This window comes from Stegodyphus dumicola, chromosome 4, assembly GCF_044657685.1.
Source record: "Stegodyphus dumicola isolate Sdum_Otavi_A_Nest chromosome 4, ASM4465768v1".
Classification (NCBI taxonomy): Eukaryota; Metazoa; Arthropoda; class Arachnida; order Araneae; family Eresidae; genus Stegodyphus; species Stegodyphus dumicola.
In genome coordinates this window covers 95,112,542-95,130,027 of record NC_140771.1, presented here as the reverse complement: position 1 = coordinate 95,130,027, position 17,486 = coordinate 95,112,542, and the positions used below count along the sequence as shown (strand labels likewise).

The window sequence follows — 17,486 nt, the reverse complement described above, 5'->3', positions numbered from 1 at the left end:
TCAGAGCCAATTTTGCACAAAGTGGTTTGGGTATCGCTAGATGTCCGATAGTGTAATGAACCATGCAGCTATTATTCCATGAGACTACGTGCCCTTGTATACACTAGTGTTACCTACAGATACATACATATCAAAATACATTTACATATCAATTACATAAACATATCCTACCTACATGCAAATAACTACTGTTACTTGCATTGTTAATAGGTAACACTTACAGATTTAGTTACGTTAATACATACACCTACGTTAATACATACACATATTGCATATTTAGTTACGTTAATACATACACAATACACATATTTTAAACATGCAACTTTGTTTCAGTTCACGAGCACAGTTCCATATTATGTAAAGAGACAGTTACATGCACTTTACTGTGACCTAAATATGAGCCGCAGGACCTATGCCGAAAATATCCCTTGCATTATCCATAAATATTATATTTTTTTATTTAGGCTATGTCCTATTACGGCTATGTCCCAAAAGATTTGATATAGTGCACGAATGGAACAAATGCATGAATAAACAAAAAGAAATTGGAAAAGAAGTAGCTGTCTTAAGTTTTCATTGCTACTTTTTATCTATCCATCCAGTGTTGTACGTCGTAAGGCAGTTTATAGTTTTCCGTATTTGAATTATGCTTTCTTCAGGTTGTTGTTGCGATATTGATTACTGGTTATTTATAGCTAGGGAAACCCAAATCCGGCTATAAATAACAATATCTTGCCATTTCGACAAGCACATTTTTTATTTTTTATTTCTGCATTCTTTCTAGATGATCTTCAAAAGTGCCGAGCTTAGCCTTAAAATAAAATCGTCTCAAGGAATATCTACAAAATGTTGAAAAAATAAAATGAAAAGTAAAAAATAACAAAATAAAAGTACTTTAATAAGCAAAAATTATTTAAAAAATTATTCAAAAGAGAAGTGAAACCGATAAATGATGCAAACGAAGCATAAAATATCATTCTGCGGAAATTAATGATTCGTTTTTATCAGATTTTAGCATATTCTTGATAGCAATTAAAAAGTAAATCCTGGAAAGTAATTGCGATTCTCAAACTAAGATGGATATGAAAGGAGTTTTATGTAGGTAATGAGTCGTAATCTTACCATGTTAGACGAAAAATAGTTCGAAATATTATGAATAAAAATGGTTTTCCTGTTCTAAAGCAGGCATGTATGCGATACGCGGTTGTTTCAGTTAACGAGGTGTGTCAGAAAAACTCATTCGAAATATGCAATATCCGAAACAAAAATTAACAATAAAGAAAAGGAATATCCAAATGCTTTGTGTAGAATGAAACGCAATAATTATCAGACCGTGATTTGTGATGGATCTTTTTTTTTTTTTTTTTTCTAATTTCCGTTTATATTCTTGTAAAGGGAAAAAACGGAACATTAAAAGGAAGGAAAAAGATAAAAGGTTTACGTAGAAACTTTTTTTGGGGTTTGGTTTTGCTTTTTATTGTATCGTTTCAAAGTGTTTAATTTGAGTTTTGCTTTCTGATTAGCTGGTTGGAAAAAGCAGTTCGTTTGAAGACATCCTTTGAACAGACACACGAAAAGATTTGAAGATAAATTAATTTCATTGGTGATATCACTGTCTTCCGAAAGAAATGGCTGCTGTGCGGAATTCTGAAATCTTCCATTCTGCTTATAAAGCTAAATTCAACTCAAAGGTAAGCTATTAAAACTTTTTAATATTATATATTTTTCTTAAATAACGTGATACAGAAGTTCGTTCTCACTTTATGGAAACAATTTTCTATTTACCTTTTCGGTACTCTTCTGTTTTGAGGGCCGTAAAAAAATTGCAGCGAAAATGTATGCGCAAAAGCGCCAAATCTAGCGTACGCGCTGGTTTCATATTGCGTAAGTTCTATATTTCTTAAGACGCCATTAAAATACTAGTTTAACTTCCTGTTTTGATTTTAAATCCCTTTTTGATATCCTATGGATTTAGCAATTTGGGAATTGCCCATGATGAAAAGTCGGCAATAGAACTTTGGGTAAAGTGCAGAGTCACTCACTGATTGACGCATTTTTAAGAATTGCACATACTCGCTATCCATGTGCACATCAACCTATTTTCACTTAAAAACAAAATCCTAGAATTGCACAAAAATGGCACTGCACACACCCTTGGCTTTATCTATGTACACTTTATCTATATACTTTATCTATACACACATCGACCTATTTTCACTTAAAAATTAAAAGAAAATTGACAAAAATCAAATTGTTTTCACCCTTGTAAAAAGCGGCAAACAAATAAGTGAGCGATTCTGCAATTTACCGAGAATATTTTCAAAGAAAAGGCATCATTCATTATAGAAAATTACGTTTCAACAACCAACGAGATGAAATTACGCTTAAGCGATAAGTCGGTAGCGAAATAGCGATGCAGGCATCCATTCAGTAACGTTTAGCAATTTTTATATAAATTATAAAAATGATCTGAAATGGTTATTTACTCTTATACTTCCATTCAGTCGTGTTTAGCTTTTTTCACATAAATTATAATAATAAAAAAGTATTATATGAAATTAAACTTTCATCTAAATTAAAACATCAATCTTAAACAGTTATTTATTATTATACTTCCTTTCTTTCCGCAATTATTAGGGTTGCCGAAATTATTTTTGGCAGCATTGGCATCAACAATAGTTTGGCGACTTTTTACGGCCCTCGAAACCGAATAGTACCAAATTTTCTATTCAGTATTTTGAAATAAAGATTTGGCATTTTGAATATAATCGTCTGCTGCTGTTTTGCTTCGAATGGAATAAAGAATAAGAGATTTATTTTGGAAACGGCTCTTGAAATTGGTAGATGGCTCGAAGCTTACGCAAATGCCCTCTCGAGGTAATATTTATATCAACAAATTGTAATTTTGTGCAAAAATCGAAGTTATTTCTTTTCAAAGAATTGTATTTCTAATAAATTAAATTGGAAAAGCGTTCAGGTGAAAATAAAAATTAAACAGGGCATCAAAACCGCATCCTAACGCAGTTAAATATAAAGAACGCGAATATTTGCCCATGTAAAATGCGGATAAATGTCAAGAAAATGAGCTATCTAATTTGAAAGAAATTCCACCGACTCAAAGTTCCACTGTAGCGGAATTTGATATGTCTTCTGGTACTATAAAATTATTCATAAAGATTTGAAGTTAAGTTTTTGAAGTCTGAACAGGATTTTGTAGAAGAAATTCCAGCCCCCATATGGAGAGGATATCAGTAAAGTTGAGCTTCACATGGACGAAGCCTCTCTAGTCACACGTCTAAGTCAACTGTCGCTTATTTAGCATAGAGAAAAGCAGAAACAGGACTAAAATACATCCCATTTAATTAAATACTTCTAAAATCACTTGATGTTCCTCCTGTGATTTTGTGTGCTGTTTGTTCGTTCGCTTATGGAAACGACATCCAAGAACATTACACGGACTTTAAAAAACAACCCAAGAGGAGTGGGATAAATTTGGCATGATGATATTAAGATAAAGGTTTCTTTCATGAAAGATTCGATCTAGAGCTATAACTAAGATCAACGCTATCACACAGAAGAAAATCGCTGCAAGAAATATATCTTTTATGCATAAAGAGTAATTATCAGAATCGTTTAAGGGGACTCATACATCTTAAAACCCATAAGATGTTCGAATAGGTGACTGTTGCAAGAATTGGGATAACTTTTTTATTTTGAAAGCAATTGCTACCAACGTTTTCAGCTGACTACATAATATAGCTGCTTTCTGAAATAGTGATCAGAAAGTCTGTGTTGACACAAATATTTTTATAATTTAATCCGCTTTGTGACAACATTCTTCGTCATGTTTCCAACTTGCGCGCACAGTTTAAAACATTCTGTTTCATAATTTAATTCCATAATTAATATATAGCTTTTATAACATTTGGAAACTACTGTGAACCTAAAATTCTAAAACTTTCATGTTAAATTTTTATTTTATTTTGAGTTAAGTTTATAAGATGTATTTTATTAAAAAAATTTGTAATGTTTTCGTCCATAAAATTTTCAATATTAAAATATTCATCAGATTGTTGGTTCAGTTAGAAAGTAGTGCCCATATAAAGAATTCCATCCAATTTCAAGTATGTACCATTAGCCATTTTTAAAATATCATGCGCGCAAGGTGGAAACATGGAGAAATATTTTGTCGCAAAGAGGATTAAATTACAAAAATATTTGTGGCAACACAAACTTTCTGGTTACTATTTTCCAAAGCAGCTATATTATGTAGTCAGCTGTAAAAAGTTGGAAGTAATTGCTTTTAAAATAAATAAAATATCCCAATTCTTGCAACAGTCACATATTCGAAGATCATAAGGGGTTTAAGGTGTATGAGTCCCCTTAAATAAAATGCGAACAAAGACTTGGATGAAATGGAAGCATACGATTTCTTATTTATTCTATAGCAGATTGAACAGGCTATTGAATGAAAAATGAATTGTGAGCGAAAATTGACAACAATTTTTATTGGATATTTTTCATCGTCGTCTCAATCTTCACAGAATGCCTTTCGGGGCATAATATTCCAAAGTTTCTTGACCAATCCTTCTGAAACTAACCATTACAAATATCTTTATAATCCACAGATATACTTGCCTTGGTCGAGCCTTGCCTATATGCCTTGTTCGAGCATTCGAACCCAGACTTGGTATGATACCAAAGTGTTAAGTAGCATGCCCAGTGGGTGAGTGTTTTATTTAGTCATGAAAGGCTGGAAGAAAGAAAAGATGTAAGATATTTTGTAGCTTTCTGAAAAGTTCGTATGCATTTAAAGAAAGGTAACAAATTTATTTCGATATCGTATGAGATAAAATTGTGTAAAAATATTTTCTTATAACATATAAATTAAACAACAAATTTTTATACTACATTGTTTAAGATGTTAAACCGTGTATATAAGACAAATACAATTTTTAAATAGAATATTGAGAAAAATATCATGCCACAGTCGGGCTAACGCAATACATTAATATTATAGTCACACGTAAAATTTGTGACTTATTGAATTTCCACAGAGTAAAAAGAAATTAACAATTAATATAAGCAATTAAAATAAATGCAGTCTTTATGATTTGGGGTTAAAAATCATTATTCATACTCAATTTTTAAAAGTATGTATGTGTCAAAAGTTTCAGAAAAAGTTTGTAATTATTGTTTTTATTAATTTTCAGTTTCAACTCGGATAAATATACGCATAATGTTAGTTATAAGCTTATGTATACATTCATCTGCCATGCTTGGTTTGATATCTCTTGAGTTATTTGATCTTGTAAGTAAAATATACGGTGTTTCAAAAGATAATGGACCAAATTTTAAGAGCTGGTAGGACAAACTGAAGCAAAGATTTTTTCCGATGTAGAATGCACGATCAATCCGAGTACAGAAACTAGTACAGAGAACTTTCTGGAGGAATTTTTTACCTATGAACATATTGTCCATCCTACACAATTTCTACATCTGAAATGATAAATAACTATTTCTGTACCGAGAAGAACGATATGAAAGCGCTACGAAAGTGCCGAAAGCGTTTTCCCAATTAATGAATTCCTCATCGGAAAGCATTTAAGCACTTGCTCCGGCAGCTATATAAAATAGTACATTTTCATGCCAATATACGTAGCATAGGTATTACCAAGATGGTTATATCGAATGTGATAAAGATATCCTTGGTATGATGAAAAATTGATCTAAAATATGCACATTAACCATAAAACATATAGCACCATAGTTGTTCAAGTATTAAGTGAAAAATAATACACTTATTTTATTTCCAAAAAGTAAATACAGATTTATCCCCTTCGTACGAAATTTGCTTGTGGAACTGGAGAAAAGTGCTTTGCAGGCAAATGTGAAAGAATCGGTTCTATTCAAGTGCGGTGTCATCTTCAGCATTAGATGGTTAATAGGCACAACGCACATATGTGGCCCGCCGTAATAGCTACGTGCAATATGGGGCAAGGGCAACCGTTAGCAGTTCTCCATAAATGCTTGGGCAACTAATCATCCACAATTACTTAACTAGGCCTTATCTTCTACCAGATTACCTAAACGGAGAAACCAGACATATTGTTTTGCAAGAGATCCTGTCAAAATTTCTGCAGAATGTACCACCAGTAACCTTCCGAGGACGTCGATAGAAGGCCAGCATATTTTTGCTGTGATGTGCTACATCAAAAGTATATTTTTGCTCAAGGATACTTCTATCATCTCCTGTCTCGACTTTCTGAGGAACATCTGAAGAGCTACATTCTATCAGACTCCAATCCAAGCTCTAAGGACCTTGTCGCTAGAATTAGAATCAGTACTCCAGTAATGCATGAGAGGCCTTGCATTTTCCGAAATTTACGCGGTTCACTCTATAGTCGCAACGACGCATACATTGCGATTGATAGCGGTTCTTTTAAGGAAAAAAATGTAGATATTATAATGAAAAATTATTTTCTCCACACTCTGTATCATGTTTTATTACTTATTTATGTATTCGTGACGCAGAATTTCAGACTAGATTAGGCATTCTGAACATTTGTTTCACAAACTCCTCAAGTTTTGTGAACCTTTTGAAGCACCGCATGTGTAAACATACCCTCGAATATTACATTTTCAAAGAAAATATGGTTCAGGGTTTCGTTACTTAATATTTTATCAAATTTGCAAAGTTTGTATCATTTAAACATTTAAAATTTGTATACAGTTCCCAAAATGTTTTACAGCTATTAAATTTTAATACAGATTTTATTTCTATTATTAATAAATAAATGCAGAAAACTAATAGATTAAACTTATAAGTATTTTAATTTTATTACTATCTAATGAAATTTATTGACGTTACGATGGTAAGTTTTGTTTGCTGATGTTCGTATGGCATCGGCTTTTAGCATAAATGAAGATCAGAATTTAGTTTCTTATTACTATCCTTAGCATCTAATTCAGTTCCATGGAGTTCCTATTCTATTTGTTTCAGAATGAATTTATTTTTGCGCAATATATAATGAAATCTGACTAATGCTTATGATTTAAAGAAAAATAGTATTTGTATTTTAGTAAGATATAAGGTATTTTTCCCACCTTCTTGGCAAGCCTTCGTGCTGTAGTGGTTTGCAAACTGGGTCGGTATTCCAGAGGTCCGTGGCTCGATTCCCGGCGAAGATGTTGTTAATTTTTCATCTTTCCTGCTTCCAAAATACCTAATCTCTCTACAAAGAAAAGAGAAAAAGAGGATTAGAGAAGAAAAAAAGCAAACATTCTGAACTCTGTATCCATTATCCTTTCTACTTCAGAGGGAACAATTGTTCAAAAAAGAAAGTTTTAAAAGAAATATTTGGTAAAAAAAATTAAATTTTTACTCTACAGGTGTTAAAACTTAAAATTACCAAAAGCATTTTTTTTTAAATTTTCCTTAGTAAAAAGTGTATTTTATATTAAATCAAATCTTTCTACTTAATGAAACTAAAAGGAAAAAATGTAAGGCTTCGTTTAGCTAATAAGTTATTATGACATAATCAAAGGCTACGTTATATTTATGTTAATTCTTTCCTGTAACTTATATTTCTTTCGTCAGCCTTTACCAAAAGCAGATTAACTTTTTTTTTTAAATAACGAGGGAATTTATAGTTTGAGGAGAGAATTTTGGTAACACTAGAATAAACATTTTATTTTCTGAGTAGTATGCCGATCTGGTTTTTGTGTTTGCACTTAGGAGTGGAAGTTAGCGATATCTCAGTTTGAACTGGCTACGCATTGAAGCTATTTTTTCTATTGCACATATTTATACATTTATATTTTTGCTACCGTGCGAGTAGTGGTGGATACATTATGCCTATAAATCAGTTTTAATGAGCCTTTTAGTAAGTTTGCCTTTTTAACTGTGCCCTTAGAATTTCAGACTACTAGCTATGAGCAAATATAAGAATTCGTTGAGAGCACAGGAAAATTAAACAAGATATAGTTCATGTTTATTAGTGATTCAGTGATTTGTAATCAATGAGCTATAACTTCCTTTATTCAGCTGAAGAAGAAACTAATTTTAGCTTATACAGCAAGTTCGTACTCGAAGAAAGAAGGACAATTTAAACCTACGCAGAAAATAAGAAACTTCGGGGATTATATGTCGACTACTCCTTTGGCGCACTCTAAACCCGAGTTGACGTATGGTACGCTTGGCTGAACGAATATAAATCTGTAGTCTTTCAAAAAAGACTCCAGTAGTTTGCTTCCTTCGGGGAAAGTCATTCCCTGCGGGTGCCCTTCAAAAACAAAAAAGAGGGCAAGTTCAATCACTCGAGGAGAATAACTTTTCCTTCATTTCTGTTACTACACTAGCGTTAGAGCAAGTTCACTTTGCAAGTGGAAGTAAAAGTTATTCCTGTTCAAGCTTTCCTCTTCTTATCTCAGTATACCATCTTTGAATTGACAAGATGATCTCTGACATTGTTATTTCCCTTTTAAATGTTGTCTCTCCTAGATGAAAGATAAATATTGCAATGCGATAATTTGATAATTATAGACAATAGCTAGAAAAATTGTTAAAAGATAAATTTTTCAACTTTCTATTATATCTAAAATGTTGCCGATGCTTCTTGCATTTCTGAGTAGACTAAAGAAAGCACTGAAGGCGGAAACGGAACTGGATTATACGCTACAGCTTTCTGCTTAAATTTTCATATGAAATTTGTTTCATACGCATCTGAAGTATCTTTCAACCGAATATCCTCTCTACAGAATAATATGAAAACTACATACGACAATTCTATGATTTGTGATTTAATCCCAAGCAAGCGACTACAGACACTGTATTACGATGTCCTGTTGGAAGCCATAGAAGAGGACAGCAATCAAAAGTGGAATAAATTTGACGAACGCTTCCAACAATGTTTCCAGCTTTCCGATGAATCAGTCAGACTTTATCTGTGCTACACAAGAAATGTGTACATGTAAAAGATACATAAGAAATGTATAGAATGAAGAAATGTTTCTTATGTATCTACATAAGAAATGTTTCTTATGTAGATACATAAGAAACATTGCGGAATGTGAGCACTAAAAATTAGCTACTCTACACATTTTTATGTATCTACATACTATCTACACTATCTTATGTATCTTATGTACTAGCTACTCTACACTATCTTATGTATCTACATAAGAAATGTGTAGAGTAGCTAATTTTTAGTGCTCACATTCCGCAATGTTTCTTATGTATCTACATAAGAAATGTGTATAGTAGCTAATTTTTAGTGCTCATATTCTGCAGTGTTTCTTATGTATCTGCAAAAGAAATGTGTGGAGTAGCTAATTTTTAGGGCTCACATTCTGCCTACATAAGAAATGTGCAGAGTAGCTAATTTTTAGTGCTCACATTCTGCAATGTGTCTTATGTATCTACATAAGAAATGTGTAGAGTAGCTAATTTTTAGTGCTCACATTGTCGCCAGCTAACAAGGAACAATGAATGTTAGCTTATTTGTCGTTGTTCCTCGGCAATGCGAAACATGCGTATTTGGTCGAGTGCTCACTAGTGGCGAAACGTGCGGCAGGATAAAACTCCTTAGCTAACCAGACATTTGTGAGTGTCTGCCTCACACCTAAAGACCACTTTTGCACCCACTCAAAATCGTATTTTAGGTGTGGTGGACTTTTGGCAAAGTGGTGCATTACAAGCTATCACCACAGGTCACGCTACAACTAAGGACCTGTATCCACAGCAGTTTCAATGGAGCAACATGCATTGCAACAGAAAAAGGCCAGCGTTAATTTACCGCAAGAACTTCCTGTACCTTCACGGTAATGCGAGACCAGACGAAGCAAGGACAACCACATCACTCGGCAACGCAGCTGAGACCATGTTTGTTGGACCTACAGCCCACAAATTACCTGTTTTACACCCTGGATTAGTGATGAGTCGGTACTACCGAACCGGGTATTTTGTAACGGGTACTTAGTTGTAACGGGTACTGAAAATCGGTACATCCAAGTACCCGTTACTTCAGTACCGAAATCAGTACTTTTCGGTATTCGTTACTTTTGTACCGAAACGGATACTTTTCGGTATTCGTTACTTCTGTACCGAAACGGGTACTTTTCGGTATTCGTTACTTCTGTACCGAAACGGGTGCTTTTCGGTATTCGTTACTTTGTAACGAAAATATGCGTCTCTTCTCGGTATTTCGGTATTCGTTACTGGAGGATCGATGAGGGTTCAGCTTACTTCGGTTTTGGTACGAGGACAGTAGTATCTGGTTGTATTTGCGAAATGGTGATATGCGCTCCTTGTGTCCATGAATGGTCTGCTCCTCAGACACTTCCGTAGTTGACATGTTTTCTGATATTCAAAATCTTACTCTGTACAGATAAAATCAAACACGTGGTGACGTGGCAGAGTTCCTTCAGTGCGCCAAATCGTTAGCTGCGTATTTCGGTACTCCAAATCGTTACTAGGGCACTTCGGTACTCCAAATCGTTACTAGGGTACTTTGGTACTCCAAACCGTTACTCTCGTACCGGTACCCGTTACTCTCGCACCCGTTACTCTCGTACCGGGTACAAGAATTTACCGAAGTTGCCCATCACTACCCTGGATATCTCAGTGGGAAATCCTTCAACAACGGACAGACCTGCTGCTCCCACTGACGGACTTCTTTGTGTCCAAGACCAACGAGTGTTATCACTCAAGTATCATTGCAAGAGCACAGTAAACTGCCAAAGTGTATTGGATGCTGATGTAGATTACTTCCGAGACCTAACGCCGAGTACCACACGTTGTGTGTTTGACTTTCTCTGATGATCAAAAACGTTAAGAATTCTTCTGTGACTTTGCCCTTAGTTAACCATTTTTATTCAAATGAATTACCTCTTCGCAACTAAGTAAGCTTCACTAAAAAGAAAAATGTAAAAAATTTATTAAAATATTCTTCATAGTTTACAATTTTAATTAATAAACTACTTGTGGAATTTCAAGAACTCATACATTTAAAGCAACAAAACATATAATCTAAAGTTTGCTTAATTGATTCGTCTCCAGTAAATTAGAATTCTAATCCTATGCTTTAAAAGATAAAAATTCACTCACCGATCCATAGATCGGCTAGGTGAGGAGAATCATTCCTCGAGATAGCATGTTATACGAAAAGATTGCCGTAGCACAAATTCTCTCGCTATTTAAATTGAAACTAATTTGTGCTTAAGCGGACATATGCTATAAAATTTTTGAAATTTTCAATTTTGGGCTAACAAATAAAGTAGACTGAAACGATTCTAAAAATATATAATTTATGCTTCTTTCGAAATTTTAAAAGACCGAAATCTTTCATTACAAAATGTAAACAAGCACTACCAAATCCATCAGTTTAGAAGGGATAGATGTCTGGTGTGGCCACAATAAAGCCATATTCAGCTGGTAAAAAGTATGTTTATATACATTCTTTACCAGAGCCTGTTTTATTAGCTGTTAAAAGTGTGTTTACAAGTCTCTATGGCAAAAAACTACTGTTAAATTGCACTCATGAAAGAAGTCAAAACTGGAATGAAAGTTTTAATAACTGCAAAAACTGTTTGAGTGTCATAAGATTAAAATTAGGTTTGTTAGATGCGATAGTATGTTTGTGGCTTTGATGGTGTACAAAGCCACGATAAAGTTATGAAATTATTAAGAATACAACCAAGATTTTATATGGTAAATTCTTAGCGAAATATAGATTGTGATAGAATTCGTGTCCATCTCGCTTACCAAAAGCTTTCTAAAATGGCCAGAAAGAAATATAAATTAATAAAACAAGAACAACTTTATGAAATGTCAATTCAAGACGATCATTGTGTAGGAAATTATTAAAATGATTCTTTTATAAATTAATAGATTTTAAATAGTTTTCTCAATTTTTCTCAATATTTTTTTTTAACTTTTGATACACTTTTCTTGAAACCTAGTCAGCCTGGAAGGTTTAAATTTTCCGATTTCATACTTTTACATAGTCGTTATTTCTGTAAGGGTTCAGTTCTTGTGAATTTATCTGAAGAGTTATTTGCTTGCACATAGTAAGAATCACAATTTTCAGACTTATGATAAATAAAGAGACCTGTCGCTTTATGTGTAAAAAGTCATTATATCTTTATGGACTTACTGCATTCCGTTACGCATGCTTTCCTTACACCGAAAACGCTAAGCGTTTCTATACTGACCCCTGATCAATGGGCTTTTGTACCTCTTCTCAGGTGCTTTTTTAATGTAGAAGAATATACGTAAATTATCAATTCCTCCGTGCGTGCTTTCACTATGTAAAGGGTTATTACACCCATCTGGGGACGACTAATGCTTGATTTGAATGCTGAAAAAAGCCTGGTTATGTCTCTGGATTCTAAAAAAAATCTTATATTAGAAAAGGCAAATTGTGCTTGCCGTTGATGTAGTTAGCTGTTTAATATTCACATTTACTGAGTGTTAAGCGTTGTCATACTTTTTTATATATTCGCTGTACTATTTATACTTGGAATGTAAAATGATGACAGCAACCATATGTTGAAGATATGCGGAATATATTATATATTAACCTGTATATTAACCTGTAACCTCCCAATATATTAACCTGTAAAATTTGTTACTGCTTGGAGTTGTAAAAAAAGGTTCCAACTTTTTGGTTAATAATTTGCTTTCTGGTATGTTTATTCACAAAGTTTATACGGACTGTTAACACATAAAAATACTAATACAGTATCAGAACATAATGAAAATATCAAAATGTTCAATTTAATTATTTATTGTTTTGAAACTGTAGACGTCAAAGGTCTGTAAAGCATTAATATAGAAGTCAAGCAACGAAAATCAGTGTTATAATTGCAAATTTTCCAGGACTAGTTAGGATGGTTTTACTGAACCAACTGCCTCAGCTGCCAAAGTGCAAATGTTAAGTCATTTGCACTTTTCTAAAGCCATGCCAAAGTCATTTGCACTTTGGCAGCTTAGGACGATGGTTCGGTAAAATCATCAAAACTAGTCCTGTAAAATTTGCATATATAACTCTGATTTTTGCTGTTTGACTTCTAAATTAATCTTTGTCCGGGGTGTTATTTTAACCTAAATCTATAAAACAAATTAAAATGCAATCCTAAACTTTTTAACTTTTATTTTTGAAAAACAGATAAAATGTTACTATTATACATTTAAAATTCTGAATTTTTTAAGATTCCAATAATATAATCAATAGGACGCCACAAGTCTTACTACTAATGATCTGCTTTCTGGGAATTGTTTTGATGTTAGTTTTAATATATTATAAGATGAATGAGCTTTAAGTTTTGAAGTGTCTACTTTAGATATAGATAATCGTTATTTGTTATTACTTCAGTTATTATTTCCAGTATTAGCAATGACATCAGAATCTTGGTTATAATGATTCAGAACAGCGAATAGAAAAAATGGCTAAGTAAAATGAAAGTCCAAATGTATGGGAGTCTGTCATCTGATTAAGGTTTTCATTTACAAGTAATGTTTTTGAAAATGAGAGAAGTCATTGAGCAGTCAAATTTTGTCCATGTAATCGACAAGTTAACATCAGTATTGAGCAATCAAAAAAGGTGAGTTCTCTAGATACGCTCGACGAGTACGATGGTCGATCATTTTAACACAGGGCATTATTCAATTTGTTAGAGAATCGGAAGCTTACTATGAACATAATAGCCTATATATGTTAACGAGAAAGCAATCCAGTATTATCCATTCTTCCATTTAGTTTATATTAGTATTTAGATGCAATACAATTACTGGACAGTTTTCCCTTGATATCAGCTTATGTTAGGTGCGATAATTTTAACTACACGAGAGAAAATAAAACAGTTTCATTTAATGATGTCCATCATGCTTTAACGTAAAACTGTGAAGGTATAAAATATCTTCAGCTGAATATTTTTCCCTATTCTTTGCCTTCAGAAGAAAAACTTTCTACAATAGTTTTAACTTTTTTTTTATCACATCTGTCACATTATTAAATTTTTTTTTTCCTTTGAAGAGCAGAGGTGCCTGATATAAAAAAGGAATATTTACCCACTATAAAATCCCATTTCCTCTACCTCTCCGAATCTCAGCGCTATAAACGTTATTTAAGGTACAGTTTTTCTTCTTTTTTCTGCCTCTTATTTTTACTACAATATCTTTTTGCCTTCTCTTTTGTCAGAGATAAAATGCTACAGTGGAAATTTCTCTTCCTTTCTGTAGATCAGTCATGGGAAGTACCACTCCAGGAAGGTTATTCTCCATTGCCCTGTACACATTTGTACTCAACAGGAAAAGTCACTTTATAACGGGACGTGTAGGGTGAGGGTTAATTGGAAAAAATGACGATCAGCAGACACGTATTCCATTAGGGTTTGGGAAGAAACTAAAAATAGCTCTCGTATAATTTAACCATTTTCCACAGTGATCGTTTATCAGTTAGAAAAGAAGTTTACGGGTGTCAACATTCTACACACGATTGGTCCTCTGCCTCCTTCTGAATAACCAATGCATTCGTTAATATAGCAAAACCGGCTTAAGAAGTTTTTCAAGAGACCTAAATACAGAGGCTCCCAGCTGTTTTCGGACACCTGTGTTTCTCAGTTTCTTTTTGCAAATATCATTTACCAAATATTAACACGAATTTAGTTTCCTTCCCGTTACGCTCCTGATCTTCATTTTTAAAACCTGCGTGTTTTGAAAAAGTTATTGAAAACATTTTTTGTGGAAAACAAATAATCATAATTTGTGCAAAAATCTCCAAAAACAAAACTCCTTGAATTATTCTGATATTGTAAGCAAACAGTTTATTTTTAATAAACACATGAAAATAACAGGCTTCTGAATACTTTATTAGATATCCCTTAACTGAAATTATGCGTTTAGGAGCGGATTCAGCTGTTTTTTTAATACGAATATTCTATTTTTTTCCTACTCCTACCTCATAAATGCTTTTAATAGAGATTTCGAAGAAATATCACATTTCGTTATTCATTTCTCCAAGTCACTCTATATGTGTTCGATAGGATTTTAGTCTGAAGAATATGGAGAAATTTTAATAACTTCAGGAAAATCGTATAATACCTACAAGTGAATATCCATGTTTAAAATCTTGAAGCAAGTAGAACATGAATATATTTTTCATTGCTTTTAATTTTTCATAAGAATATTTATATATTTATGCTGATCCATATTATTTTCAATAAACCTTAAACCTTCTATCTCAGAGACAGTGAAACTTCCCAAACCATTATGTCTTTATGTTCCTATAGTAGGCAACAGGTTTTGGCGATTTGATTCTTCATTCGGCTTTCATCACACAGTAATTCAACTTTCCGACCCAAAATTAAGTTTAACGCCTCTTCAGATATAGCATTCCTAATATAAAAATAAATTTTTGCTTACTATAGGTTTTGCTACTGTCGGAAGCATTTGTCTTGTTGACAAAAATTTTCTTCTTACTGATTACCCATTGTATCCATATGCCTGAACCCTGAATACGTTACTCTTCTAACATATTCAGGGTTAATGCGTTTTGCAAACTAGTCTCCTAATTCCGCTAAAGTTTCCCAGCACTAATTTTTGGGCCTTGTTTTATTTTCTATTAGATAAATCTTCGATTCCTTGATGTTAGCTTAGAATATAGACAGTGCATTTTCAATAGTTCCTTGCAGTTTCCATTGATTTATATTAAACGCTTTACATCAAGGAATGTTTGGGCATTTGAATATTTTTACCATTTTTAATGAAGATGACTAATTAAATTTTTGATTTTTGATAGAATTCATTGTTAATTTGTAGCGTCTTGCCCCGTTCACTTCTGATATGAAACTTTTAATACAGTTTGCTTAACAAGTAATCATTTCCAAATCTAGACCGTAGTTCTTGTGATGTAATTCCACTGAAAGCAAATATTATGGCAATAAACATCTTATACCAAAATACCTCAAGAAAAATATGGCATGTCCGAATCACTGATTAACACTTTTTGAACAAATTACTTTAGTACAAAGAATATTTTGATGGTATTAATTTTGAAGGAAGCAAAATTTAAAACAGAGGAAAAGTATTAGAAAAAATTTCAAATTCTGTCTTTCAATATTTAATACAAGATTTATGGAAATAAATTTCAAAACGACATATGTTCCAAACAAATGTCAGTCATTGTAAGGGAACTGCTTAAAAGGAGACAACTGTTTTCAAAATTATTATTATTAACAAACAGTTTACTGATAATATAATACTAAATTCATTAAAGTTATTCTTTGTTTGGAAATTTTATCCGTTTAGTTGCTTTTAATTGAATTTTTATTATTCTTATTGAATTTTATTTTAAATTATATTACTATCTTTTTTTAATTTCCACTGAATTACTTTAGAAATTACTTAATTGAATTGTGTTTAGTATGCAAAATAAAATAAATTTACATGCATATTTTATAGATTTTTTTCATATGTTTTTTTTCTTCATATCTCTCAATGATTAAATAACTAATTTTATTCTTTATTAAAAAGTTCATTAAATAATATTATTAAAAAAGTGTGTAATAGCTCAAAAGTGGATGATGCTATTATGAGCAACAGAAAAATGTGTAATAATGGTCTACTACTTCGCATTCTACGAAGTTTTCTTTCCCACATTATGCATTGTAATGAAAGAAAATGCTGAATTTTAATTACATCTTTCAGCATCTTAAACGCCTGATTCAGCTAAGTATTTTGCGAATTATTATGATACTAGCAAGTACAGTAGCCGCGTTTTCATGTTATCACGTTTGGTTGATAGTTTGATAACATTAATGGCTAGTTTGATAAAATTAACGAATGATAACATTAATCGATGGGAAAAAATATCTTTCAAAACAGCATGGAATTAAACTAGTTTAATATCAGTACCACAAGAAGCAAATATTTAAGTACTTTTATGGAATTTTAAGCAGAAAAATGCAAAAATTTGTTTATAATCTCTTCATAATGTCTTTAAAACAGTAGTTCATTTACGAATTGTTCATAATATTTCTGAAAATTATTTAACCGATGCCATACCCCTAATCTTAATATTTGGTCTTATAATAATGGTCCCACGCTCACTGGGAAAGAGCATGTAAATATAAATTTTGAATTAGTCAAAAATAAATTCTTAGTCTGGCGTAAATATTTTCAGTGGATTTTTTCCCCTTTTTTTAAGAAGAAAGGGGAAAACTGCAGTATTTATTTTTTGGCCCTGAAGAAGAGGAACCTATGTCTGATCATACTCAAAATTTATAGATTTATTCAAAATATAAGCCAAACTAAGTTTGCTTTCCAGCCTAATTTTAAATGGGTGACGAAAATCCGAATAGCTGTTTGACTGATTTTTTTTTCCTTGTAGTAATCCCTCACTTGGCGACATTTCTCTGACATTTAGTAATTTGTATTCATCTATTTACGCATTATCTGGCACTTTTATCTCTTATTTAAAGACTTT

At 32.5% G+C, this 17,486-nt stretch overlaps 1 protein-coding gene and 1 long non-coding RNA gene across 4 annotated transcripts in view; one reads left to right on the top strand and one right to left on the bottom strand.

The window, feature by feature from the left end:
- The window catches only part of LOC118187951 (uncharacterized), a 254,275-nt gene that overhangs the window by 72,145 nt on the left and 164,644 nt on the right, over window positions 1-17,486 (top strand). For all 3 annotated transcript variants that reach the window (XM_035358275.2, XM_035358268.2, XM_035358283.2), the window contains exon 2: window positions 1,524-1,691. In XM_035358275.2, the coding sequence (XP_035214166.1) occupies window positions 1,629-1,691 (63 nt within the window). In that variant the 5' untranslated portion in view covers window positions 1,524-1,628. The remainder of the gene's footprint in view (window positions 1-1,523; window positions 1,692-17,486) is intronic.
- Window positions 4,494-17,486, bottom strand: part of LOC146997611 (uncharacterized) — a 28,774-nt gene continuing 15,781 nt past the window's right edge. The window contains exons 2-3 of the long non-coding RNA XR_015040501.1: window positions 7,108-7,235; window positions 4,494-4,753 (exon numbers count right to left, since the gene is read on the bottom strand). This is a non-coding gene — a long non-coding RNA (uncharacterized LOC146997611). The remainder of the gene's footprint in view (window positions 4,754-7,107; window positions 7,236-17,486) is intronic.